The 27,541-nt window shown below is 53.8% G+C and overlaps 1 protein-coding gene across 1 annotated transcript; it reads left to right on the forward strand.

The window, feature by feature from the left end:
• Positions 1 to 24: 24 nt before the first annotated feature.
• MMAB (metabolism of cobalamin associated B) lies at positions 25 to 14,275 on the forward strand. The gene is made up of 9 exons (XM_058531632.1): positions 25 to 156; positions 2,933 to 2,994; positions 4,625 to 4,718; positions 7,212 to 7,269; positions 9,441 to 9,513; positions 9,762 to 9,859; positions 10,194 to 10,258; positions 11,931 to 11,990; positions 13,854 to 14,275. Exons 1-9 carry the CDS (start codon positions 44 to 46, stop codon positions 13,951 to 13,953), a joined length of 723 nt encoding a protein of 240 aa, XP_058387615.1. The 5' UTR covers positions 25 to 43; the 3' UTR covers positions 13,954 to 14,275.
• Positions 14,276 to 27,541: the final 13,266 nt, after the last annotated feature.

Consider the following 27,541-nt stretch of genomic DNA (forward strand, 5'->3'; position numbering starts at 1 on the left):
ACGGGAGCCTGGTGGGGTCAGCCCCCGACCCGCGGCCTGGCGCATGGCTGTGTGGGGCCTGGGAGGCCGCCTGGGCCTGCGCGGGTGTCTCGGGGCCAGCGGACTACGTCCCGGTTTCCAGAGCCGCGGCCTCCAGGGCGTGGATGACGGGGACAGGTGAGTGCCTGGCTGGGAGGGTAACTCCGACGCCTGCCGTGAATTGTGGTGTCGTCGCCATGGTTACGTCACACCGCTGTGAGGTCACTGCAGCAACCTCCAGGTGACGTCCTCTCTTAGTCGTGACGTCACCATGGCAACGTGGGCGCCGTGGAAGCCAGAGACCAAGATTTCTTTGCACAAGACAAGTCGAACGAGGCCCAGCTGTCATCCATCAGTGCAGGGCATGTTCCGTGTGGGCCAGGAGGGCCATCTCGCCTGGCCTCGCCATCAGGGGTGCCTCAATTCAGATTTTGACCTATCTCCAAAGCAGTGTATACCCTAAGACACAGAGATACACCCACACGATCTAAAGATGGCTGTCATCACGTTCCTTGAAACTTGCACCCCATTCCCGGACCTCAGAACCTGTGGAGTACCATGGATTAATATACTTCATAGATCCAATAATTTAACCTTTGAATAACTTTGTCGTGCACATTTTAATTTTTTTTCTTTTAATTAGCTTTTTAATTGAGGTCACATTGGTTTATAACATTATGTGAACTTCAGGTGTACGTCGTTATATTTTGACTTCTGTGTAGGCTACATCGTGTTTACCACCCAAGGTCTAGTTGCCATCTGTCACTGTACACATGTGCCCTTTTACCCTCCCCCTCATCCCTTTTTCTCTGATAACCACCCGTCTATTCTCTGTGTCTGTGTGTATGTTTGTTGTTTTTATCTTCCACATATGAGTGAAATCATATGGTATTTGGCTTTCTCTATCTGACTGACTTCGCTTAGCATAATAATGCCCTCACGTTCCATATATGTTATCACAAATGGAAAGATTTCCTTTTTTTTTTTTTTTTTATAGCTGAGTAGTAGTCCATTGTGTATATACTCCACATCTTCTGTATCCATTCATCCACTGACGGGCAGTTAGGTTGCTTCCAAGTCTTGGCTATTGTGAATAATGCTGCAATGAACATAGGGGTGCATATATCTTTTCATATTTGTGTTTTCATATTCTCTGGATAAATACCCAGAAGTGGAATAGCTTTATCATATGGTAGTTCCATTTTTAATTTGTTGAGAAATCTCCATGCTATTTTCCATTGTGGCTGCACCAGTTTGCATTCCAACCAGTAGTGTACGGGGTTCCCTTCTCTCCACATCCTCTCCAACACTTGTTATTTCTTGTCTTGTTAACAATAGCCATTCTGGCGGGCGTGAGGTTACATCTCATTGTCGTTGATGTGCATTTCCCTAGTAATTAGTGATGTTGAACATCTTCTCGTGTGCCTGTTGGCCATCTGTATATCTTCTTCAGAAAAATGTTCAGATCCTCTGCCCATTTTTTGTTCAGGTTGTTTGTTTTTTTGTTGTTGAGTTGTATGAGTTCTTTATATATTTTGGATATTAACCCCTTATTGGCTATATGATTTGCAAGTATCTCCTCCCATTTATTGGGTTGTCTTTTCGTTTTGTTGATGGTTTCCTTTGCTGTGCAGAAGCTTTTTAGTCTGATGTAGTCCCATTTGTTTATTTTTTCTTTTGTTTCCTTTGCCTGAGTAGACGTGGTATTCAAAAAGATACTGCTGGGCCAGCCAGTAGCTTAGTGGTTAAGTTCGTATGCTCTGCTTTGGCAGCCTGGGGTTCGCAGGTTCAAATCCCGGGTGCAAACTGATACACTGCTCATCAAGCCATGCTGTGGCGGCATCCCACATACAAAATAGAGGAAGATGGGCACAGATGTTAGCTCAGGGCCAATCTTCCTCAGCAAAAAAGAGGAAGATTGGCAACAGATGTTAGCTCAGGGCCAATCCTCCTCACCAAAAAAAAAAAAAAAAAAAGACACTGGTAAGACTGAGGTCAAAGAGTGTACTCCCTATGTTTTCTTCTAGGAGTTTTATGGTTTCAGATCTTATATTCAAGTTTTTAATCCATTTTGAGTTAATTTTTGTGTGTGGTGTAAGATAAAGTTCTACTTTCATTCTTTTGCGTGTGGCTGCCCAGTTTTTCCCAGCACTATTTACTGAAGAGACTTTCCTTTCTCCATTATATGTTCTTGGCTCCCCTGTCAAAAATTAGCTGTCCGCAGAGTCACATTTTAATTTTGAGGTCTGTATTAAAGGTGTTATGTTGCTATTTGAAAATGCCAGGTTTTGAACGCTGTTTTGGCAATTTTTTATTTCTGAGTATATTTGGAGGCTCCAAGAAAGGAAGAGGGCCAAGTTTCTTTCCCTCAAAGAGGCCTGACTTGGTGGAGTAGAGGGTAAAGAGTTTGGGTAGGGTAGAGCTAAGAATTTGGGGCCTGAAGTAAGATGGTCTTGGGCATGAATCCCAGCCCTACTGCTTCCTCCCTGGGTGACCTAGGAAGATGAGTCCCATCCTGTGAGCTACAGTTTCTTCAGCAGTAAAATGAACGTCCTATGTAGTGCCTACCTTTGGGGCTGTGGGAAGAGTCTAGGGATAATTCTGGGAGATAATGCCAGTAATGCACACAGTGTAGGGACTGTGGAAAGTGACCGATAAATTCTTTCAGCACATAGTTATTGAGCAGTGCACTGCATTAGCTACTGTGCAGATACGGATGTGGGCAAGGCACAGCTTGGGAGCCCACAAAGGGCTTAAAACTGAGAGGGATGGAGGAGATGTCAACAGAGATCCAAGCAGGGGGGGGTAAGTGTCGCCCGTGAGGCTACGAGCAGCAAGCCGGGACCACTGAAGGAGGGGCCCCCATATGTGAGCCATCCCCACTCACCACCTCTTGATGTCTCTTTCTCATTAGGCCACAGCCTTCCTCGAAGACACCCAACCTCCCCAAGATTTACACCAAAACAGGAGACAAAGGTAGGGTGGGGACAGATGAAAAATGCAAAGAAAGACGTGGCCAACTTCATTTTAATGTTCCTCCAAATTCTTTGCAGCCATTAAAACGTATGTGACAAATGTACATCACCAAAATGTGATGTGAAATGAAAGATGCTCAAGATATAGTAAATGATAAAAGCAAGTTTTAGAACAATCCAAATAATTGGAATCTGTTTGGATAAAAGTGTATGTGTCTGTGTGTGTGTGTGTCTGTGTGTGTGTGTTCGGATATGCATAGAATAGTCTGAAAGGTGACATCTTGGACTATTACCTGGGAGAGAGATTGAGCTGTGGGAGAGGGGAATGAACAGAGGGCTTTCATTGTTTGCTGTACATACTTCTATTCTGTTATTTTTCGTAATGAGCATATATGGCTTTGATCATTTAACCAATACCAGAACGTAATGTTGTACAGAAAAAGTAAGATGCAGAAGAATATCTCATTGTGATATATTTTCTAAAGTTTAAAACCATGCAGATCACTAGTATATATTGTTTTCTGGGTATAAACTTACATAGTGAAAGTATAAAAACATTCATGCCACTGAACTGTACACTGAAAAGTGGTTGAAATGGTAAATTTTATGTTATGTATATATTATGTTACTACGCTAAAAAAAGAAAAGAAAATATGCAGAGGGTTGACAAACAGAAGGGAGTGTTGATGTCCTCCAGGGACAATCTAGTCAAGTAAAGCTGGGTCAGTTGGCTCATGACAGCTGGGGAGAGGGCACACCGTGGGACTGTGGGGCAGCTCAGGAAGAGGGTGCAGGAAAGGACTTTGTAGCATTGGGCTTGTGTTAGGTGATCTGGGAGAGTTCGCAGAAGTGGGGCTTTGCTCTGGATCGGATGCTGTCAGGAGGTGGGGTTAATTCTGGGTATCTTAATCATTTTCATCTAGAAGGCGGGAGGGACAAACAGGGGCTCAAGCTATAGTCGATAAAGCAGCAGCAGTCACTCACGTTAGCCAGGAAGGGGGATGTGTGGTCGTTCTTATAATTTGGACAGCGTTCTCTGCTCAGACGTGATGACAGGGTGGTCTTCTTCTGGTCTGGGTCCGTCACAGTCAGAGCGTGGCCCATCTGATGGCGTTCTGTGAAATCGTTTGTGTTCAGTAGGAGAACACCAGAGCCTGGCTGCTAGTGCCAGGCCAGTCCTGGCTGTGAAAGCAGGTCTTCTCTTTCTTGGTGGTTGGGGGAGAAAGGTGGGAAATGTGGCCTAGGCAGAGGACTTTGATTTCGTGTGAAATATAATTGTAATGTATACATAACATGTACCTATATGTTTTATTTCTTGAGCAGGGTGGTTAGTACATGATTTTTAAGTTTAAAATAAAAGCATCTCAGGAAAGAAGTGAGGATAGTGGTTACCCTTGGGGGGCAGCCACTGAAAGGGAGTACACGGGGGCTTCTGGGGTGCTGGTCATTTTCTACGTCTGGATCTGGGTTCGGATCATAGAGCTATATGCAGTTAGTAGCAATTCATCAACTTGTCCGCTTACAATTTGAGCACTTTTCTGTGTATATGTTATACTGCAAGTGGAAAGTTTTTTAAAAAGAGCATATCTGGAAAAAAATCTTAATTTGGGTGGCTAAACATTTCTTCACAGGGTTTTCAAGCACCTTCACTGGAGAAAGGAGACCCAAAGATGACCATGTGTTTGAAGCCGTGGGAACTACAGATGAATTAAGTTCCGCCATTGGGTAAGGAAGTCGGGATGGGCCTTGAGGCTGAGTTTGAATTGGGCATTTGGAATGTGATTCATGCCACTCTCCGGGCACTGCTGGCTGGTCCCCGAGGCTGCCACCTTGTGATGAACCCGGAAGCACAGGGCATCTGGTCGGCTCTGCAAGGCTGCCGGGCTGTGGATGCCTTTCCCTCTGCTGCTGCTCTAGCACGTGGAGCAGCCATGTGAAGCTGCCAGGCCCCTCCAGCCCCGGCCCCCTTGCTCTTGAGGTAAGTATGTGTGTGCCATGGAGGTGCACAGATTAAGTGAAAGAGGTGAGTTGAGCACAGAACACAGTGCATCAGATGTGATCCCCTTTGTGAGTCTTGTTTTTAAAATAAGCATCAACACAGCCAGAGCTTAAAAGGTAGACTCAGGGAATCCACTGTAGTTTAGAAGGTGACTCAGTCAGGATCAGCCAGGCTGTGCCAACCCCAAATCTCATGGCTTACAATACCAAAGGTGTCTTTCCTGCTCTTTCTTCAAGCCCTTGTGGGTTGAGTGTGTCTCTGCTCCACATGAAATCATTGCGTGACTCAGGCTGGCAGGACAGCCTCTGTCTGGAACAATACCAGTAATTGTGGCAGAGGGAGATGAGATCATGGTAAAGCTCCCACTGGCTCTGAAAGCTTCCATGGAAGTGACACATCGTGTCTGCTCACATTTCATTGGTCAGAGCCAGTCACGTGGACACGCCTGACAGCAGTGGGGTAGAAGGGGCAGCAAATATTTGAGAACAATGGCACAGTCCACCATGCTCAGCCGGCTGTTGACATTGACTGTGAGTGGCAGTTATCTCAAGTGCTGGTTCACGAGCTCTGACATGGCCCTGTGGGTGAAGGTCATGGGAATCAGCAGACCTGGGTTCAAATTCTCTACTGCTGCTGACTGGCCGTGTGACTTCAGGCAAATCACCTGGCCTCTCTGAGCCTCAGTTTCCTGTTCTGTCAAATGATCATAGTGATAGTATCCACCTCATTGGGTTCTTGTGAGGATTGAATGAGATAAACTCCGTGTTTCAGGTTGTGGAGTGGGGAAGGCAGACACAAGATGAAGTGGGCAGAGGGAAGGGTAAGTGAGTTCTAGCATCAGTCATGTAGAATGAGCAAGTCAGCGAGCCATCATCTCACTTGACCTGGGGCAGGAGATTGGGGAAACCTCGATTGTGGATTCTTCCATTGTCGGATAGTGATCCAGCATCTCTGTGTGCCAGGCGCTGCTAAGCAGAGAGCCTCGGCCCTGCCTTCGTGGAGCCCACAGTCTAGGGAGTCAGGAGAGCAGATGGACACTAAAGGGGCACCTATAAGGGGTGGGAGCTGGGATGGAGCAAGCACGAGGAGGGGCCTACAACTCGCCTCCGTCATGGGAACATCCTCAGTGAGCAGACATTTGAACACCTACTATGTGCCAGGCACGAGGCATAGTGCTGTGATGAAGAGAGAGTGTGTCCTGGCCTGCGTGGTCCTTCCTTGCAGTCCAGTGGGGAAGACCAACACTAGACAATGAATTACATGTTCGTTTATTTCATTCTGGTTGTAAGATGGCCTGGGAAGATGCACTGGTGGTTCTTCATTTGCCCTTTCAAAGCCACTCTGCACCCTTCTCTTTGCCTCTGTGCCCTTTGTCACCTGCTGACCGTTTCACCCCATTCCCTTGTCCTCTGGCTTTCGGGTGGGTCCAGCCAGTGGGAGGCACCAGCAGGAGATGGCACAGTGGTGCAGAGAGGCGTGAGAGTGTTTATTACCCATCCCCAGCTGAGTGTGGCTCTGCTGGTAGCTGGACTTTCCACCTACTCTCTCCCTGCTGGCAGTGGCCCCCACTGAGAACCCAGCTCTCTCCAGGGTTGGTAGCACCCTGACCCTCCCTTGCCCCTTGAGGCTCCTGCTTTTGCTAGTCTTTGCCATCCACTGTCAGTTCCCATAACTCTTCCCACACCTCTGTGAATAGTCCCTTCTCGAAGCTTTCCCCGGGAACCCTTCAAATGCACTACTGTCTCTTCCCTGCTAGGACCCTGACTTCACTTCCCTGCCACCTTACCTGAGAACTCCTACTCAGCCTTCAAAGTCCCACCTCCAGCATCACTTCCTCCAGGAAGCCCTCCCTGAACCGTAGCCGAGGCCAAGTTTCCCAGGACTCTCACCCTTCCTTCAGAGCACTGACCTCAGATTGAAACTGCATCTTCAGTCATGTGACATCCGATTCATGTCTCCTTCTCCTTATGAACAGAGCCTGTGTTGCTTCTGCTCACGACTGAATTGCCTGGACCTGGCCAGAGTAGGCACTGGAAAAGGAATTGTTGACTGGATGAGCAGTGATTACAGGAAAAGGCATTTTGAGAAACAAGTAGCCTTACCCAAATGGAAGGTCATGACGTTCTTATTGTCAGCAAGAAAAATAACACCATGGCTGTTATAACTCCGTGGCCTGGGGATGTTACATTAGAGGCACATTCTTTTCTTTTTCCTCATAGGTTTGCTATAGAATTAATTGCGGAAAAGGGGCACCCATTTGCTGAAGAGCTTCAGAAAGTGAGTAACATTGGCTCACCCCAAATTGGGATTTTTCATCCCCGAGGCCTGGTGGCCGTAACCGGATTTGCCATCCGATCGTTACTTCCTTTCTGTGTCACCTGGAGCTAGTCACGCTCCCTCTGAGAGCCTCAGTTTCTCCATCTGTAATGTGGGGACATTCAGAGCTGATCCTCCCTCACAGGCGAGTGGTGAGGATTACACTACGGGGGAAATGGAGAAAGCGGTGGTCTTAACCCAGAGATACAGGGGATGTATGGGGATGTTTCTGGTTGTCACAGCTGGGGGTGGGGGTGCCACTGGGACCTAGTCGGTAGAGGCCAGGGATGCTGCTACATGTCCTACAACGCACAGGACAGCCCCCCAAACGGAGAATGACCTGGCCCCAGCTGTCGGTAGCCCTGTGGTTGGGAAACCCCAGAAGCCCAGCTGCAGTAAGCCCTCAGCCAGGGGACTGATGGTTATTAGTGTTACTGCTCTGTTCCTCAAGAAGCAGTGGGTGCTCGGACCCACAGAGAGGACTTCAGAAATGGCGACAGGGACTCCCCCGCAGAACGCGCAGGGCGGGTCCAGGGTTTCCATCTCCATGGTGACCTGAGTCTTTAGAAGCTGCTCCAGTCAGGCTCTGGGAGCAGACGGAGGGCAGTGAGTGGGCTGCAGAGGGTGGAAGGCCTCACCTGCTGGAACATTCTGTGAACGAGGCACCTCCTGTGTGATGGAGGATGGTTTCCAGCCTCGTCATGAGGAACCGTTCACGCCCACAGTGGTCATTTGTGTGCCTGTCTCTGAGCGGGGTTTGAGAGGGCAAAGGGGCAGTGATGTGATGAGCACTGTGCTTTAGGCCCCGTCCTGGGTCCAGCTTCAACATCACCTCCTCCAGGGCCTTCCCGGCCACCCCGCCTCCCGCTGAGTTAGGTGCCTCTCCAGGTTTCCACAGCTGCGCTTCCGCCTCTGGCAACAGGCATCACACAGGTGTTAAACCTCGGTGTCCTCAGGCTGGACACCCTGAGGGCACAGACTGTGGCTTGTACACTTGGGCGCCCAGCCTGGCCCCAGGGCTGCGCCCCGGGCCTGGGGAGGAGAGCCAGGCCACCCGTTCACGGCTCTCCTCGCGTCACCCCACTTGATCCTCGCAGAAGCCCAGGAGGTGAGGTTAATGTCCACGTTTTAGAGGGGGCAAGACTGAGGCTCAGACAGGGCCGCCTGCCCGATACCCCACAGCCAGGAATCAGCAGAGCTGGGATCCGATTCTCAGACTGGGCCAACTCGCTGCAGGCCTGGGGGTAACTGCTGCGGCTGGCCAGCCAGTGGGGTAGTATTGTCACTCCCCTTCCACCAGGCCACAGAGACACCACGCGCTCAAGGAGCTCGCCCAAGTTCTGCCGGTTGGGGGCCCAGGGCGGGGTCCAGTCCACTGCTGGGCGCGCAGCCTCTGCTCTCCCCTGCCGTGTCCTCCTCCTGGCACGGTCACAGTGGCCATCTTACCAGAGCTCACAGACCTCCACCCGCCCCGAGCCTGCCATCCAGCTCCAGTGGACCCTGGCTGGGCACAGTTGGGCAGTGTTGGTGGGTCTCATTGGTAGGGGAGCCCATTGGTCATTTGTCACATGGGCCTGGAGTCCTTTCAGCAGAGCTTCACAGGCACCTCTGTTCCAAGCCAGCCCGCTCCCTCCCACCCCTCACGTAGAGCACAGGCCTCACCCAGCCGTGCTTCCTGCCCCGACCACTCCACACGCCTCAGCTGACCGTGTTCTCACGGCTCCTTGTCCTTTATAGTGTAGAAAGCACGGTCACATTTGCTCTCTCGGCCCAGCTGTTACAGTTTAGAGAAAAGAAGAACCCTCACAGGGCCCAGGCGCGTGGGAGACGAGGATCGGGGCAAGAAGATTCCTCCTGACCATCGCTGGGCGCTTGATGCCCATCGCCTGCGTAACCCAGATGTCCCCAAAGGAGCCAGAGCCCCTCTCAACAGGGCCGCTGTGCTGAAGGTTCAGACAGTTTGCTGATTAGCCTTTAAATGCCAGCTAATGAAAGCTTCTGTCAGTCCCCAAGCGGCCAGCCCCCGCATGCCTCCTGGGCATGTCGGGTCCACCTATGCCCCTGGAATCACGTCATCCCCGCATGGCCCGCCATGAACAGACCTTCATTCGTGCCTTCTCTCGCTTCCCCAGGTCCAGTGCTCGCTGCAGGACATCGGCTCTGCCCTGGCGACACCGCGCTCCTCGGCCCGGGAGGCTCACTTAAGTAATTCTCTCTCTGAACCAGCTGTGTGTGCTCAGAGGGCCCTGAGGGGACCTGGGCCCAAGCGGGGAACTCTCTCCTGGGTGTCACCTAGGACCCCTGTTGGCCTGGCCTGTAGACCCTGAAAGGGAGCCTCCCAGGCCAGTGAGCCGTTTGCGGGCACCGGGCAGAAGGACGTGGGGGCGGTTGCCCTGGGGATCTGGCGGGCGATGGGCCTCATGGCAGTGTCCTTCTGCTCCTTGACTCCGCAGAACACGCTGCATTCGGGGCGGGGCCCGTCCTGGAGCTGGAGCAGTGGATCGACAAGTACTCCAGCCAGCTCCCCCCTCTCACGGCTTTCATTCTGCCTGTAGGTACTGGGCCGCCTCAACCTGGGGGTGGCTGCAGGCCGAGTGTCTTGACAAAAACACACGGGCGTTGAATAAGTCCCCCTCCTTAATTTTTAACAGTGACAGAAGCTGTCCCCCAGGCCCCTCCAGACCCTCGCTGGTCCCTCCCCAGCCCTGCCCACTGTGGAGGGGGGTGGCCAGGGGGTGTGCCTCGGTAGGGCCCCTGGAGGCAGAACACTGCCCGTTGGGGGCAGGGCCTGCGGATCCAGCCGTCCAAGGCGCTCCCTGTCTGCACTGGGCACACCGCCCACCCCACTGCTCCGTCAACGCCCGCTGTCTGCTTTCTCCTTTCAGTCGGGAGGCAAGAGCAGCTCGGCGCTGCATCTCTGTCGGGCCGTGTGCCGCCGAGCTGAGAGACGGTAAGGGGCCTGAGAGGGAGAGGGAGGCTGGTCAGAGCAGGGCAGGCCAGCGGGTCGGCTCCGTGCCACCCAGCCCCTCGTCCGCAGGCCGCTCGGCACCTTCACCGTGCCAGGCGCACTCCAGGCCAGACCAGGGCCCTGTCCTCAGAGCCTACGTTGTGGAGGGGGGACAGTGACCACGACCAGACAGATGACAGGTAGTGTAACTGCACATCCAGATCAGAGCTGGTGGAGAAACAAGCAGTTACCAGGGGACAGGGTGGGGGAGGCCCTGGTGGGCTTGGCAGGTTACTTGTAATTATAACACTCACATGGCATGACCTTCAAAAGGGGGTTCAGTGAAAATCCTCCCTCCCCAGGCCCAGCTCCCCGCTCCTGGCGGGTAATGTAGATGGGCCGGGCTGTCACGGGACAAGGGCTGTGAGGGGCTGTGCTCAGCCCGCGTGCCCCAGCCTGGGAGTGGGCACCAGGATGGTCTCTCCCAGTCACGCTGTGTGAGCCAAGAGTTGATGGACGGGGGGCGAGAGGGGCTGGGATGTAGTGTCCAGGGCAAGGGGACAGCAAGGGCAGAGGCAGCAGTCAGCATTGAAGGGACAGAAAGGAGCCCAGGTGTCTGGATCTGGCGTGAGGGGGCATGGGGCCCGAGGCCAGAGGCTGAGCCGAGGGGTCTGTCTGCCTTTATCCTGGGAGCAGCAGGAGGCCATTGGTGGGTTTTAGGCCATGGGTGACATGGAGGGACCCGGAGGGACCCACATGGCTGTGGGCGGCTCAGGTGGAAGCTGTCAGCAGACCAATCACCGCTGCCCCAACCCCCCCAAGTCAGAGTCAGGGAGAGGAGGGACCCCCAAAAGCTACTGGCGGCCTTTTTGAGGAAACTTGAAAAGAGTAATTGGGAAATCTCCACGTACACCGCCCATAGACCAGGGTGCCACCCAGCTTTACAGAGAAATGGAAATAATGCCCTGCTTTGATGCAACAGGCAGGAGAGTGCCAGGCACTTGATGTTCATTGTTTCATTGATTCCTCACGATAACCTTGGGAGAGAGGTGGTGGCAGCCCCCACTTTACAGGAGTCAGGAAATGGGGGCTCAGAGAGGTGACATCGTGGCCAGGGCCACCCGAGTGGTCCATGGCAGAGTTGAGATATGAGGACCAGGTCTTCCTGGTCCAAACCTGAGCTCCGCCCACCGCCCCCCTCCTAACGGATTCATCCTCATGAAAGGCTCTTGGGCCCCAGTGGTTCCTAAAGGGATCCTGGAAGAGCTTCGGCTTTACAGGAAAAAGTAGTCATTTGTACAAAGCCATCCACATCAGCAAGGCTCAGAGACAGCCCACAGGCCCAGCAGGGGGAATGGCCACGCAGAGGATGGGTCCTCAGGACACCAGATGAGGAGATGGAGACGTGCTGGTGGGACACCACCGGGTGCAAAGCCCTTGGGTGGTGGACACACACCCGTCTCCCAGCAAGGGCTATGCAGCAGAGGTGACATGCACGGAGGGCCACGCATGGTGCTCGGCAGACAGCAGTCCCCTGTCTAGAATGTCTGCACACGGACCGCAAGAGCACCCGTCAGGCTGAGCGGGCTGCGGAGTGCTGGCTTGGGACGCGGCCGGGCCCCACGGTGTGCTGACCCTGTGCTGCAGTGTGACGCTGTGTTTCCTCCCCCTCCAGCGTGGTGCCTCTTGTCCAGATGGGCGAGACGGATGCAAACGTGGCTAAGTTCTTAAACAGGTAGGTGGATGGAATTTGGAGTCTCTCTCTGGAAACTAGGCGGTTGTGGGAAGTAACAAAGGAACGGGCTTCACTTGCTCGTTCACTTTGTGTTCACTGAGGGTCTGCTGGGTGCCAACGCTGTGCAGGCACAGGATACAGCCGAGAATGGGACGGGTGCCGTCCCTGTCCCTAGTGAGGTGCGGACCTTGCCGGGAGAGGCTGCTATGAAACCAGCAAAGAAAAACGTGAGAACAACGCAGCCGTGCAGTAGCAGGGGGCCTGCCTTGAGGCTGGGTAACCGGGCAGGCCACGTAAGGAATCGTGGTGACTGACCAGGGAGCCCAGGTAGGAGTCAGGCCCTCTCAGTCCCCTCCCTGCCAGGCCCTGGGGCCGTGTGAACTGAGAGGAGACAGCCAGGCAGAGCCAGCTCTTGACCATCGGTGCAGGCCCCAGTGGGCGGGGCTGGTCAGCCTCCGCGGCCAGGCCCACAGCTGGCCCACGGCCTGCTCCACCGGATTCCCCTCCAGCCTTGGCTCATGCAGTTCCAGTGTGGGCAAGGCCAAGGCCCAGGGGCAGGCCGAGAGCTGGGGGACCCCTGGGAGCTGTCCTGGGGTGTCCAGAAAGTGACCTCACAGCCAGGGTCTGGTCTGGTCCCTTACTGTGGACACTTTCCCGCTGGGACATGGCCTGGGCTCCATTCCTCCTGGGAGGGGAGTGGGCCTGAGAGGAGTGAGGAACACTCCATTGGTCGTCAGAGCAGCGACCCCAGGGAGCCCTGACAGTCCTGTCGCGTTGTGGGGCCCAGTCAGTGCCTTCCCTCAGCAAGGAAGGCGTCACTGCCCTGCAGGAGCACACGGTCCAGGAGGAGGAGACACCCAGAGCAGAATCTCTTCCACTGCCCCCTACTCCAGAGGGACAGCAGGGGGCCACCAGGCATTAGGAGGAGGAGGACCTGATCCCAGGGGCGGCATGGGCTGGGGAAGCTTCCAGCAGGACCTGGCATGGAGTTGGCCTCAGAGGGTAGGAGTGGGCAGGGAGAGATGGAGATGGGTGGTGGTCGGTGCTGGGCATGGAAACAAGGCCAGGTGGGGGACAGCCGAGAGGTGGACAGCTTCCTGACCGCACGGCAGCACCTCAAGGGCAGGCTCGTGCCTCCTCTTGTATTTCTTTCCACCGCACCCCTGCGCAGAGGCCCCATCACTGGTGGGTCAGAGAAAGAAGGGAGAGAGGGACCGGGGTCTAGCCACTAGAATACTCCAGGCCAGAGCTTCTCAACTTGGACTTCTGGCACTGTCTGCAGACATGTTTTGTTGTCATAGTTGGGTGGGGGTGCTGTTGGCGTCGAGTGGGTGGAGGCCAGGAGTGCTGCTTAGTGTCCTACAATGCACAGAGAAGCCCCCTCTGCCCCATCACAAAGAATAATCCAGAATGTCGGCAGTGCCGAGGTTGAGATTCTACTCAGAGCGGGGTCCTCGGACCTGCAGTGCATCATCACCGGGGTGCCGTCCAGCCCTCCTGAATCAGCATCTGCACCTCCCCCTGATCCCCCAGTGACCGTGTGCATGCTCCAGCGTGGCAGGTGCAGAAGCCAGCCCAGGGAGTGGCCCAAAGTCACCAGCCCTGTGAGGTCAGGCGGGGAGAGTGGCCTCGTCCTGCAGGAGCTGCCCCAGCCCTGGCACCAGGTTGGGCGCGTGGCTCTCACAGAAGCTGGCCTCAAGAGCCACCCATCGAGCCCAAGTTAGCTGAGCACCCGCTGTCCCGCCTGGTGCTGCTGGGCGTACGTGACTTATATTTCCTCCTTGAAGGCTAATGTGGGAAGGACCCAGTTAGCATTGATCTCCCCTTTCAACTCATTCCGTTTGCTTCTCTCTGCTCCTCCAGACTCAGCGACTATCTCTTCACGGTAGCCAGATACGCAGCCATGAAGGAGGGGAATCAAGAAAAAATATACAAGAAAAACGACCTGGTGGACCAAGCCTGAGGCACTTGGCAATAATGGAAAGGGGGGGTTTGTAGACCCCTCCGTGGTGACCACGGTGAAGAGAAGAGGCTGCCCTTTGGTGCCCTGGTCGCTGCCGGTCTCCCCGGAGGGGCTGGGAGCTGGTCTTCTGTGCAGACTGGCTTCCTCTCAGACCCCTCCCTTCCCTCAGGGAGCTGTGGCTGCGTCAGGATTCGGCCTGGCTCTCCCTGGTCTTAGAGGAGTGGGAGGAATTCAGCATTGCAGATGAGAAAGGTGAAGTGATTGTTGCGATGAGGGGGCACGCAGGAAAAAAAATAAAAGTGAGAAAGGCTTGAGCCGTGTGTGTGTGTGTGCGCGCGCGCGCACGCGTGCGTGTGCCCTTCCACTGCTGGCTCAGGTTGCGCAAGGATTTGGAGTGGTACCAGAGGCCCTTGGAAATGTCATTGTGATTTACCTGTGCCAAAGGGGCTTTAAATGTCACATTTACAAAGGGGAAGGCAGACAGGATTTGGAAGTGTCGGCACCTCTGAGCCGCCCATCGCCGCCCAAGTGGTGGGGGCAGGATGGCTGCAGATTGACAGGCGAGGCCTCGGAAACACTGGACTCAGATTAAAGTGTGCATGGCGGGGTGCAGCCTGGAGAATCCTCTCTCGGAGGGGAGTCTTCCCCCATCTAGGCCCGGAGACCCTGGTGAGAGGACCACCACCGCTTCCAGGAGGCCACGTCCTGCCCAGGAGGGTGGCATCAAGGGTCTGAGGTGGAGGGTATTCTGCTGGAGACAATAAGATCTCCAGTTTCTGGTGAGGCTGACACAGGCTGACTTATTTCTCTGATGCTGCACTTGGCTAGTTTGTGCCTCTGAGATGGGGTCCACAGCTGTATTTTATTTCACTTGTCAGCACTGCTCCCTCCCGCTGTGAAACGACACTGTCACTGCCAGCTGTGTCCTTGGGAAGGGAGATATTGATGAAGGGCGAGGAGACAGCCCTGAGAACCTGAAGATTCCAGCTGCTAATTGCAGGAAGTGACTGCGGAAGGGCAGCCTGCTGCTAACCGTCAGGGCGGAGATGCCTGGTGAACTCGATTCAGCACTCGGTCAGTGACCGAGCAAGCGCCTGCTTAGCCGGCGGCCCCAGCCGGGCGGGAAGGCCGCTCACTCCGGCTGTCCTTGTGGCAAGTCAGCCGACATTCAAGTGATCAGTTCCTGCATATTTTTGCTGTCATCCTTACCACCTCGCCTGCTAATTTTGCTGGAGGAACAGGTGCATTTCATCCCTCCTGGGTCATTTCCTTCCTGGCAGGCGGTGGTGGCACAGTGGCTGAGATGCAAGTGACCGTGAGTGAGAGTGGAAACCCACCAGGAAGTGGCCAGGTCCAGCGCCTCCCCCGCCTGGCCCAGTGGTCAGCGCCAGGGCTGAACTGGAAACAGCAGAAGCACCAGCACAGGTGGTTAACTGCGGTGCAGGCGCCCGGCCGGGCCGGGGAGGAGTCGGTCCCAAGGGCTTGCAGCAAATTGCTTCATTCACTCAATTCTGCCCACTCCTCAAAACCTTCAGGAAGGAGCAGGACGTTTATAATGAAACAACAGTCCCACACTCCTCGCCACGGTAGAACATATCCCACATGGACGGAGAGAAGCTCTGAGTCAATACAGCGTCCTAAAGTGACCTTTGAAACAAGGAGGTTGCCTGTTGCCAAATCCTGCTGGGGGGTGCTTTCTCAGGCCCAGTCTCTGCGTCCTCCTTTTCACCTGCAAACGTTCCCCTGGACCGGCCCAGGGGCAGGGCAGACTCGGCAGCTCTGGAGGTGTCTCCTGGGCCGCCAACCTGGGAAGAACGGAGAAGCCTGCTCTGGGGGCCCAGAGGATGGGGTGGTTTGAAACGTTTGCTCTTCTGCAGGGCCTTCGGAAGCCATGTTGGAGACTGAGGCAGAGGACAACGCGTACCCCTGTGTACACTTCTCAGAATATCCTCCCACAGCTTGAACCCAGTGGGACAAGTTAATGAAAGCACCACAATCAAACCATGTGACTGTATAGAGCACATGTCGCCCAGCATGTTTGCACTCCACCGTCAACCCTGGGAAATGATGGTCCCCACTGCAGGGTGACACAGGGTCCAGGAGCAAACAGCAGGCTGCTTTATTTAAAACTCACACCTTGCCGACATAGATTTTTTTGCATAATTTTGATTTTTTAAAATATTGCATGAAAATATTATTTATCTTGCTTCCTGGGCTTTTTGGCAATCCCATACATTTTGCACCCAAGAAAGTGCCTCCCTGCCTCGCCCTAGTCTGGGTCCAGGTCTCGGGAATGCATTTAGCACCATTGCCAGAGATGGGCTGGGGGTTGGCTGTTCCATCGGAGAGCGCCCCTCCATAATGGTAACGCCAGCCAGCGTCGTGAAAGGGCTGCTCTGCGCCAGACCCTGAGCCGCGGGCCCCACAGACACTGTCTCAGTCACACCTCACTGCAGCCCTGAGACAGGCGCTCTCTGTGGACTCTTCTTGGCAGTTGAGGAAACTGAGGCTCAGGGGAACCAACTTGTCTCAGAGTCAGGGGCAAGAATTGGGCCCAGGACGTGGCCTTGTGACCCCTGGCCCAGTGCTCCTCGCCTCCCCCCACTGCCACCTGATGTCATTTCCATTACGACCTGGGCCACTGAGAACAATGTCAGACATTAATAGATTCCGCTGTCTCATTTCTCAACCTAGTTTCCCTTAACTGAGGTTTCATGGCTATTGTTAATGTGCATTTTTCACCGAGTAATTTCCACAGCCCCAACTTGTAACACATCCCAATGACAAACGTCCCCGGTTCCGAATCTCACGTCAGCTGCAATGTCACCCTCGCTCTCTCCCTGACACCTGCCTCCGACAGCCCGTCCAGTTTTATGATCACTCTGTCCCAGTTATCACTACTGAACCTTTAAGAATCCAGACGCATTTCAAGTTTAATTGAATAAAATTCTCTGTATAATAAATTCCGCATGAATGCAACATAAATCTGTGCCTGGAAGGATTTGTGGCTCATCTCCCCCTTCACCTGGGCCCTGGAATCTCGCTGGTGATGCGGGACCCAGGCTGGCCCTATCTTGCTTGTCGAGAGGGCTAACTTCACCTTGGCAGCCTGGCTAGGGGGGCAGTTTTCATTTGCTTTGGCCTGTTGCTTTTCTTCTCTGGGAGTCAGTCCCTCGGGGAAGATGATGCTTGAACCCAAGCAGAGGCAGGGGACCCCCAGGAAATTTGAGGATGTCCCTTGTATTCTCCCACTCCACAGAATCAGAAGCTTCTGATGAAGGCTACGTGCACCCTCTCCCTGAGTAAATGCACACACGCGTGTTCACAGTTTGCACACAATTTGAGGAAGTCCGTGGAAGCCAGAGGTAAGAATCCCAGTTCTGAAATAACCAGCGGCCCCCTCTTCAGGAGCTAGTGGGGTTCACAGCTGCCTGCTCCAGCAGCCTCATCGTGGGGTCTGTGTGGCTCCAGCCTTGAAGGGTGGGAAGGAGCACCTGGATGACCTGTGACGCTTGCAAGGCTTTGTGAACACCAATCAAACGCACGGCTCGGGTCTTGGCCTCAGGCAGACCCGGGTTCGAGACCACCTCTGTCACTTCCTAGCTTCATGACTCTGGGTAAATCATTCTCTCTTTCTCGGACTTGCTGCTTCATCCGTAAAATGGGAATACCCACCCCATGGGGTCATTGGGAGAGTTTAGTGAGCCAATATTTAACAGGGCTTAGCACATCCCCTGGCAAATGTTAGCTGCTATTATTATAGTTGTTTGCTGTTATTATTATTATTATTATTATTATTATTGGAGTTCAAGTCCCAGCTCTGCCACTTCCTAGCTGAGTCACCTTGAGTAAATCCTTTAACCACTCTGAGCCTCAGTCCTCATCTTTGTACCTGGGGATAATGATACCAACTTCCAAGGGTTCAGGGAATAAGCTCATGGGCCTGGCACATGGCAGCAGCTCAAAAAAAATACAGCTATTGTTGTTGAATCCTGTTTTACCCTTTTCAGAGCACTTTCAAATAGCTCGGGCACAGGTGAAGCGCAGAGGACCACTGAGCAGTGCCTCTGGTTTGTGTAGACTTGCTGGGGGAGGGGCTGGGGGAGAGGCAGGTGGCCTCCAGAGGGTGCTGGTCCTGGCAGACCAGGGGGACACGGCTCCAGGAACACAATGCCAGAGTGAACGGGAGAGGCGAATCGTCACAGAGCAATGAGAGCCGAAAGGGAGTGCAGAGATCATTGCCCCCATTTTACAGATGAGGAAACTGAGGCAGAGAGAGAAGTGAGTAAGTCACTGTTAATGATGACCACAAATTGAGCACTGATTGTGTCCAGGCATCTTGCTAAGCACCTTCCGTGCAAGAGTTCATTTAATTCTTTCAACAGCCCGTGAAGGTGGTACTGTTCATAGTATCTGAGGATACATCAGGTGAAGACGCTGAGGCCCAGAGAGGAGAAATGACTTTCTCAAGGTCACACGGCTCTGGGAGGTGGAGCTGGGCTTTAAATCCGGGCTCTAGGCCTCCAGACACCACGACTAGCATTTACTCAGCACTTGGCTGCGTGCTCGATTGTACCACAATGCTGAGGTTTTTGTGTGTCGTCTTATCTCTCAGAACCCCTCCCAGGTACGTGCAGTTATTCTCCCCATTTCACAGGTGAGGAAATCGAGGCTCAGAGGGGCGAAGTCACTTGCTTGAAATCACACGGTCCTCCAGTGCGTCCTGACCTCTCCATGGTGACTCCTGCTGCCCGAGGTCTCCCTGTGGGCAGCAGCAGAGCCAGGGCAAGGACTCCCCTCTTCAGATTCCCGGGAGGGGCCATCTTGGGGCGGTGGCGATGAGGACATGATTGACAGTTATGTGGGGCAGGAGAGAGAAGAGGGTCCCATAAACCCGAATGACCCTGCTGGTCCCAACACAAGCGGCCTTTCCGAGCAGGCACTGGTTCAGGGTGGCACTGGCGCAAAGGCAGCCTGGAGAACTGACTGAATAAATGGCAGAAAGGCACGCAGCTGACTCAGGACGTGGGGTCTCTGGGTGACCTCTCCCCGCACCAGATGCTCCCAAGGCACAGATCCTCTGGCCCTCGTCACTGGCCATCTGCAGCGCCCACGTCCCTCCCCCGCGAGCAGGTGCCTTTATTTACGATCACCTTGGAAGGGTCGAGCAGACATATGTTGCTAAGGGTCGTTTATTCTTGTTTATAAAATTTATGGCTTCACCTCGATTACACACTGTCAAAACGGGAAGGATTGGCCCCAAAGCCTCTTGCCGCATGACTGCCTCAGACGTGCGTACATCTGTTAACTCCGTGGGAGCTGTAGAGGGAAATAAGGCTGCCGATAACTCAAAAGCTCGCTGTCCCGTCACGAGGTGTGGGCGGCAGGCCTGAGAAAAGACACCCAGGCGCCCGAGTGCAAAGGGAGGAGGTGAGGGTCTGCGGGGGGCCATGCCAGGCAGCCTCCGGCCCCTGCCCCGCCTAGCAATGGGCTCTCTCGAAGCACTTTGGGTTGGGGAATGAGAGGGAGGAACTTGATTCCTGCAGCCCTCAGGGGTCCGGCGGCAGGACCAGGCAGCTGGGAGAGTTCTGAGCCTGTGGCTCTCCACCTGCAGACTTCAGAAACGCTGACTCTCCACTGTCAGGGCAACTGGAGACAGGTACGACCTTTCAGGAGGGCAATTGGGCAATGCATACGAAAGTCCTAGAAATCTGCGTCCTTACAGTCCAGCAAATCCGTGTCTGAGAATTTCTCCGAAGGAAATAGATACGTCGTGAAGCCGTGTTTTTTTCCGTGCAGTGCTGCTCGTTATAGTGAAAAACTGGAAACAAATGTCCAACAATAGGGAGCTAATTATTAAATAAGTAAAATATTTAACAATATGGGACTATAAGAAATATCATAAAGCTACTGAAAATGATGGTGTCACAATCTATTAAGTGAAAAAAAACACCAAATTATAAAATAGTATATATAGAACGATCTAAACCCTATAAAAGAAATATATGTGAGTGTGTATACACCATAGAAAAAAATGCAAGGATCCATTTCATGTGTTAACAATACTTACCTCTTAATCGTGGGATTATGGGTGGTTGTAACTTCCATTTCTGTCTGGATTTTCTAATTTTTTTTTAACGATGACTTTGGGTTGGATTTGACAAAGGCTTACTTGTGTGATAAACATGAGTGAAAAGCAGAAAAGAAACTGACAGCTGCTTTCCCTGCTGGTAATAAGTTGTCTACCTCCCTTGGGATGTTTGGAGCCAAGAGAGACGCCCACGGGGAGGGCGCCCTCCAGTAGCAAAGCCACGGGGCCTCTCTGAAGTCTAGAACCCTGGAGAACACGCCCTGTGTTCGTTCTGGCGGAGACAGCTGGTTGTCTGGAGTGCAGCCCCATGCAGCCTGAACATGGACATTTGGCTTCCATTCTAGGGCAACAGAGGAGGGAAGAAGAAAGATCAGGGCCCCACTGGGGTGCCCCAGGGGGTAAGCATGCCAGCCTTTCACAGGACGTCGAGGATGTCGGCATGCTTCTTTCTTCTCCGTTGTGCTGCAACTCTGTCTTGTACAGGGTCTGAGCGTAGACACAGAACTTTCATATTACCTTGTATGGATTTCCATCCTGGATTATCACCCGAAATTTCCTGGGACAAACTGGTGCCCCGTCGGGTAGAGTGATGAGTCCAATGTGCCACAATCAGCAATGTGCCTCCAGGCAAAACCTGCAAAACCAGCACTCAACCCGTGCCTCGTGTATCAAAATCCAGCTTCCTTTCCCAGCTCTGTGCTGCTGAGGCCAGGGAAAGGCTTATCCCAGGGGTGGGAAAGAAATGCCGATTCCAATTGATTGGTAGTGGCTGCCTGGAGGGCTGTGTTCAGAAGGAGCCTGAGGCTGGATCCAGATTCAGCAGGAAGGAGTTTGGTAATCCATTAGTAATGTCTGCCGTGGCTTCTGATAGAGGCAGTGGCACGAATGGGGTGTATTTGACATTTCTGGATTCCTGGGCCAAAGCCCTCACAGATTTCAAAAGGGAGGGGACTTCAGAGGCAGGTATGGTCTCCAGGCTGCCTGAGAGTGGTCAGACTTTCCCTCCAAGCCAGCCCTAAAAGCAGCTCTCCCAATGCCACAGCTGCCCAAGAGAGCAAACTAGCAGGACAGGGATTTCTCAGAGCTTTGAGGCGACACATCAGGGTCTTACATCTCCGAGAAGCAAATACTTATAAATATGACTAATTAATTAGTCAGCCCTGATGAGCTCACCACCACAATTCAGAATCTGTAATTACATTTCATATCAAAGCATGCAAAGTTAAGATTAAAGCCAGTGAGAAATGGCGTGACACCTCCTGCCCCACCTCACCTCCCACCTCTGCACAGTGGTCCGTCCTCCTGCCAGCAGGCAGGTCTCCAGGGGCTACAGTTCCAGAAGCCACACCCCTTTGGCTGCTTTTTCTCTAAGTTCCCTCTGGTGCTGTTTCCTGCTGTGCTAGGCCCCTTCCCTCAGGTGCTGCATATAGTTGAGGCAAACTCTGTTCAGGGGGACATTTTTGGGTTTACGTTTGCAATGCCCTCCAGCCAAAGACCACTGTGGTTGAACCAAGTGGGATTGATAGTCTTGTTACAAGGAGAGAGCACGCACACCACACCACGGGGAACCGCGGGTGTTTCAGGAAGAGGGTGTCAGAAAGGACTTGTGTTGGGGGCTTTCGGGGAAGGTTCAAGGAAGCCGGGGTAGTTCTGTGATTGGGTATCTTACTAAATCTTACTTAGAAGGAGGGAGGAATGAATGAGGCTAAAGCTGTAATGAAATACACTGGAGGGTTGGCAGGCACAGCCCCACCCTCAAGGACCTGGACCCACCTTGCACAGGTGTGTGCACATGCGTGTGCACACACACATAAGATGTGACCAAGCATTTGGCATAGGAAGTGACCCGAATGCTCACTCTAGGCCAGGCACGGCGTGCATGAGCTCATGTGATGTCACAGTAACCCTACAGGGAAAGAATCGTCATCCCTGTTTTGTGGGCTCCAAGAGGTGACTTGCCCCAGGTCACAGTGAGGAAGTGGCTGAGACTAGATTTGAATTCTAGTCTGTCTAATTCCAGAATCTGAATCCTTACCACCGCCCTGGAGAACAGAGCAGGCTTTGGGAGGCTTTCCTGAAAATGGCAGGAACCCTCTCGTGCATATTTGCTGTTTGGGAACCCAACGTCCATTCTCTCGATTTCTTTTGGGGCACTTACTTTTCCCCATGGGATACAATCTCCAGGGGACTCTTTGTCTTATTTTCAACACACCAGAAATTATCCTATTTGGTGTCTGTCTCTCCCAAAGCAGACTGTACCCCAGTGTCTAGAACAGCTGGGCACAGAGCAGGTGCCCAACAGTCTTTACTGAATGAATAAATGAAAGAATGACACCAGCGCCTTGCCCCATCTACTTTCTCTTCCTGAATTTTGCTCTGAATTTCCCTGAAGACTCTTGCGTGCACCAAACGAGGGTAGGTTCCTGGTTGGAGCCGAATCATTTCTTGCTCAGAGTCCTAAAGAGCCCCAGCTGCTATCCAGGCCCCCTGAACTGGCCTGGCTCCAGTCCCGCCGCAGGCCTGGTCCCCCAGCCCTCAATATCTGCCAATAAATTCCGTTCCTGTCTACGTGAGGCAGAGCTGGCTTCCGGTGCTTGCAGCTCAAGAACCCTGGCTGATAGAGACCACCCCAATGGTGGTTGGAGGTGGGCAGTTTCCATCTTCCGGCTTCATAGTGTGAACACCTGCTGGGACAAGCCACCCGGCTTGTTCACCGGGGGCCACTGTTACAGCAAACCAAGAGGGAAGACCAGGGAACTCGGCCATTGCTGCGGAAGCAGTGCCAAGTTCACCAACATTATTAAGATGTTTTGGGGGCTGAGGAACAAGGCCTTAAAAAGCAGACACAACAGTCCCGAATACACCATGTTCCCAGATGCACGAAGGAGCCGCTCCTGGAGCGGGCCCAGACCTTGTCCCGCCTGGGTCTCTGCCTCGGCGGCAGAGGAGAGGGCTGCAGCTTGTTGGGACAGGAGTGATGAGCTAAGGAAGTGCTGGGGGTCCAGAAACTCCTGCAGCCTCCCTCCACCTGGGGAGCTTTGATGAGGGGGAGGAGGGGATGGTAAGACAGCAGAGCAGGTCGCCCTCGGCTCAGGTACACTCCCAAATCCAACTCTGCCTTTCAGTTCTGTAGCTGGGGACCAGGGCTGTTCTGCAGATTGTCACCTCTCCTGGTTTTGCCAGGACTCGGGGAGACAAGAGCTCTGGGGTTCTCAGCAGGTCCTTAAAAATGTTACAGGGCCTTATTTGCAAAGTGGGCACGGTTTTGTCTGTTTCCAGCTGCAGCCCCCACAAGAGCAGATGGGAGAGGAATGAGCAGCAGATACAGCAGGCTCTGGATAAGGGGTAGAGCAGCCCCTGGGGCTTTGCTCAAGCTTGGTCCCTTTGCCTAGAGGGCTCTCCCATCCCTCCGCTGCCTGCGCAAGCTGGGTAAGAGCAGACCAGGCTTCGGATCTTGGCTCTGTCACTTACTGACTCTGGGGCCTTACCACCTCCGAATCTCAGTTTCCCCAGCTGTGAAGTGGGCATCCTAACAGCGTGGCACCAGGCACAGTACGTGGTCACATGTCTCCTCCTCGGATTATTACACCTCTTCCTCCACCCGATAGCGAGCTCTGCAGGGCAGGGTGGTGTCCACATTCTTCCCGGCCGTACCCCCAACACCAGCTCAGCTCGGAGTACAGTAGGTCCCGTGTCTGTTTCTTGGATGAATGGACGCGAGCCTGAGCTCCCTGGCAGTCTGGCTTCCTGGGCCGGCTCCTGGCTGGGACACCTGCCAGCTGCCAGGCCCATCTGGTACCATCTGTGATGGTGACAAAGCCACCCTGGCTGCATGGCAGACTCCATGCAGCCCCCCACCGCCCCACGCAGGGTGATGCCCCCTTCCCTGGACACTGTCCCTGGGTGGGACACAAGCAGGTTGGGGTGAGTGGGGCTGGACCCTGTGGGGAAAGGATCGTGGAGCCTGATGTCTAGTACAGGTGCCCAGAGCAGGCAAAACTGTCAAGGGGACAAAGTGGCACTGTGTCCCTCCCCATCTCTCTTTGCCCCCGACCTCAGCCTCCCCTGCCTCTGCCTGGAGACCCCTCCCCAGCAGCCCCCCTTGGTCTGTTTGCACCCAACGACTTCTAACCCTCCCCAGCTCCCCCACCCCCAGCGCTCCCCACCGCACGGGGTGTCCAGCACAGCTTTGTGGCAGCAAAGCTAGTGGAGGTTGAAGGGGGACCTCCAGAGCCATACAGCTCCAGGGCTGAAACCCAGCTCTGGTGCTTTCTAGCTGTGTGGTCTCCTGTAAGTGAATCTACCTCTCTGAACCTTCGTGTCCTCATGTGCAGAATAGACCAGTTCCACTCCCAGTGCCCAGGGCCCCTGGGTGGATTAAATGCGACACTTGTGCAGAGGGCTGAGCATAGCGCTTGGCCCAGGGGACGGCAGCTGCTGCCATTACCACTGAAGTATGACGCCCCCACTCCTGTCCTCGGGGACAGACGTGCTCTAATTCCCACTGTTCACCGCCTCCACACCTTCGGTCTGGCTGCCTCCTCCGCCTCCCTTCCCATCTCCAAAGTGGAAACCCTCGTCCCAGGTGAAAATAAAACACCACATCCTTTGTGGCTCCCTCTCCCTAGACATGTGACCCCTCTTCTCTGACCTCCATGCACTACTTGTCCCATTGCCATGGAGTTGCTTTCTAAGGCGACTCATGTCCATTTCTCAGATGAGGAGAGTGAGGCTCCTGCAGCCAGTGATGGCCGGGCTGGGCTCGGCACCCACGTCTGTCCGACTCAGCCCATGCTTCCACCACTGCCCCGAGCTGTCTGTGAGGTCATCAGGACAGGTATTACTATTCCTGGCACAGTTTTCCTGATGAGGAAAGAAGGTTCAGGGAGTTGGAAACTTGCCCAGGGTCACTCGGTTGACCTGAGCCAGCTTTTGACACCAAGTTCAGGGTCTTATCCCACCCGCCTGAACGCAGGGCCTGGGCAGAGGATGCGCTCCTGCCCTTGTTCCTGAGTGCGGTCTGCCCCGCGGTGACTGCGAGCCTGTCAGGGTACGGGAGCCCGGGCCCACCCAGACCTGCTGAATCAGGGTCTCCCTTCTGACTCGTGTGCACACCAACGTTTGGGGAGCTCTGATTTGGGTTGATGCTTTCGGCTTGCTCTGCAGGCTTCTCTGGGGTCAGAGATGCGGGGCACATCCTCAGTGGGGTTTCTTCTGTCATTACTGAATACACTCTCGCTGTCTGGCTCTCTTGGTGGAGGGTCTGTAAACTGTCAGACCCCACCCCAGTCCACCCACGCCTTTGAGTCTCCCTACGGCTCAGAAACCACCCAACTGCCAAGGGCTGAGAAAACCATGAGGGGAATGCGGCTGCTGGCCCCAGGCGGGGAGACGCTGAGCCCAAGGGCGTGGTGGAAGCTCAGGGCACGGCCAGGGCTCAGGCAGAGGAGCCGCCGCAAACCTGGGGCTGAAGTGAAGCCCAGCCGAAGCTCCTCGAATGTCGTAATGTCAGTGGATGCCTCCTAGCAAGGACTTTGAGAAACAAAGATTAACTCCAGAGAGGGCCTCAGTTCAGTCCCTAGAACAAAATAATGTCGGGAGTTACAACAGCCACAAGGCTGTCCACTGAGGGCCCGCTGGGGCTTTTCAGGCAACACTGCCTGGTGGGTGCGGCCACCCCTATTTTATTGAAGAGGACACTCCAGCCCAGACAAGCACGGGGCCTCATCCCTGCCTCCCAGCTAGGGAGCGGCTGAGCTGGGACGCGAACCCAGTTCCAGATGCTCCCAAGCCCCTGCTCTCCCCAGTGCCCTCAGTTAGACCCGGGAGTGCTTAGCCCAGGCTCTGGAGTCGGCTGCAATCTGTTAAGCACGTGCTTGCACCAAATGTTAGCTATCATGATGAGTATAATGAGGAGGCTACTTCATTCGGACTCGGCACTCCCAAGGCTGGAGAGAACCGTGGGTCCCGTCTGGGCCTCTGTGCAGCCTCTTCTCCATCACAGTCTTAACACCGAGTGTGAGTGTGAGTACAGCGAGGTGCCCCCGGCCCGCACACGCCTGGAAACGCCTCAGCCCAGAGGCTTCTGGCTGAAGAACCCTTTGCTCATGCACTGCTCCTCTTAGCCGATTCCATGGGCAGCGCAGAGGAGGGAGTGTGCCTATCCCCCCAGCCTGCAGAAGTTCCACAGAGCTCACAGATGACCCTGCTCCACGCGATTTCTCATTGCCCGCTGTGACTGTCAGTAGCAGCAGAAGCTACTCTGGAAGCCCGGCCAGAGCCTGGGCAGCCCAGTTTTCTTCAAGTGCAAGGCAAGGACATGTAGGAAGAAGACTGACGTCTGAGTGCTGCCTCGGTGCTCTTCACACATGACTCCTTTGGATTCTTGGCGCCCCCTGCAGTTGGCATCAGGACTCTCGGGAAATGCAGACAGAGGCTGACCCAGTGTCAGGAAGTGAGGGACTGGGGTCGCACACCTGTCTCTGCAGTCTAGAGCCCTCGCTCTGCTTCTTGGACAAGTACGCTGAACCAACCACTTTCCACAGTTCTTCAGCTGCTCCTATCACTTGAAGCAGTTTCCAGGAAATCAGTCTGAGGCCTAAGGCAGCCCTGGATCTACACATTAGCCAAACTTAGAAATAACCCACCTAAAGGTATGTGATAGTTTATAACTATCACATACCTTTAGCAGCGTGATATCAGCTAAGCCAACAGGCCAAGGGCTGATGGCTTTGCTGCAGTCAGAAACAGTGAGGACTGGTGTTTCTCAAACTGTGTTCCTCTTAAATATTCTTATGCACTTATAAATTGTCAGTGTATTAAAATTGTCATTTTAATAATTTTTTTTAAAACCCACTTATTTTTCCTACTTATAAAGACAAACTTTCTCTTTGCAGTGATAACTTGTAATTGAATGCCAAAATGTCACAGAATAAGGCACTGGGTTTTTAGGTGGGAGCGTCTCACACCAGGGGCTTTGCGGTATTTTTTTCCTTTCGTGCTGTAAACGTTCCAGGTGAGAAAGCCTGGGATGCTCGAATCCCTCTGGGGTGCCCAGGTGTTCCAACTGTCGTAAAAGGGCCTGCCAGGCTTTCAAGACTTCTCTCCTGAATCCCCGGATTTCAACAGGCCGGTGGTGCGCTCAGATCCTCAGGTGCCCCAGGCCAGGGGAGGCAGTGAGAACTCACGGGGGAGGGGAAAAGTCACCCCAGGTGGGGCTGGAAAAACTAGCACGTTTGAGATGGGATTTCTGCTGCATGTAAATCTGGGCTTGTTTAACAGAATGAGACAGGGCTGTGTGTCCTGCAAGTACGAACCTCAGTAAGGAAGAAAAGCTGAATATACCCCGGCGTAGCTGTAAGATGTTCCTTCATACACTGTTGAATTAGCTGGATTCTTTTCAGGGAACATCTATCACTTGTATACTTTACTGTGTGCAACATGTAATCCAGGGTGATGGCTGCCTCTGAACAGCAGGTGAGAAGGGCGGGAGCACGG

Source organism: Diceros bicornis, chromosome 35 (assembly GCF_020826845.1).
Source record: "Diceros bicornis minor isolate mBicDic1 chromosome 35, mDicBic1.mat.cur, whole genome shotgun sequence".
NCBI lineage: Eukaryota > Metazoa > Chordata > Mammalia > Perissodactyla > Rhinocerotidae > Diceros > Diceros bicornis.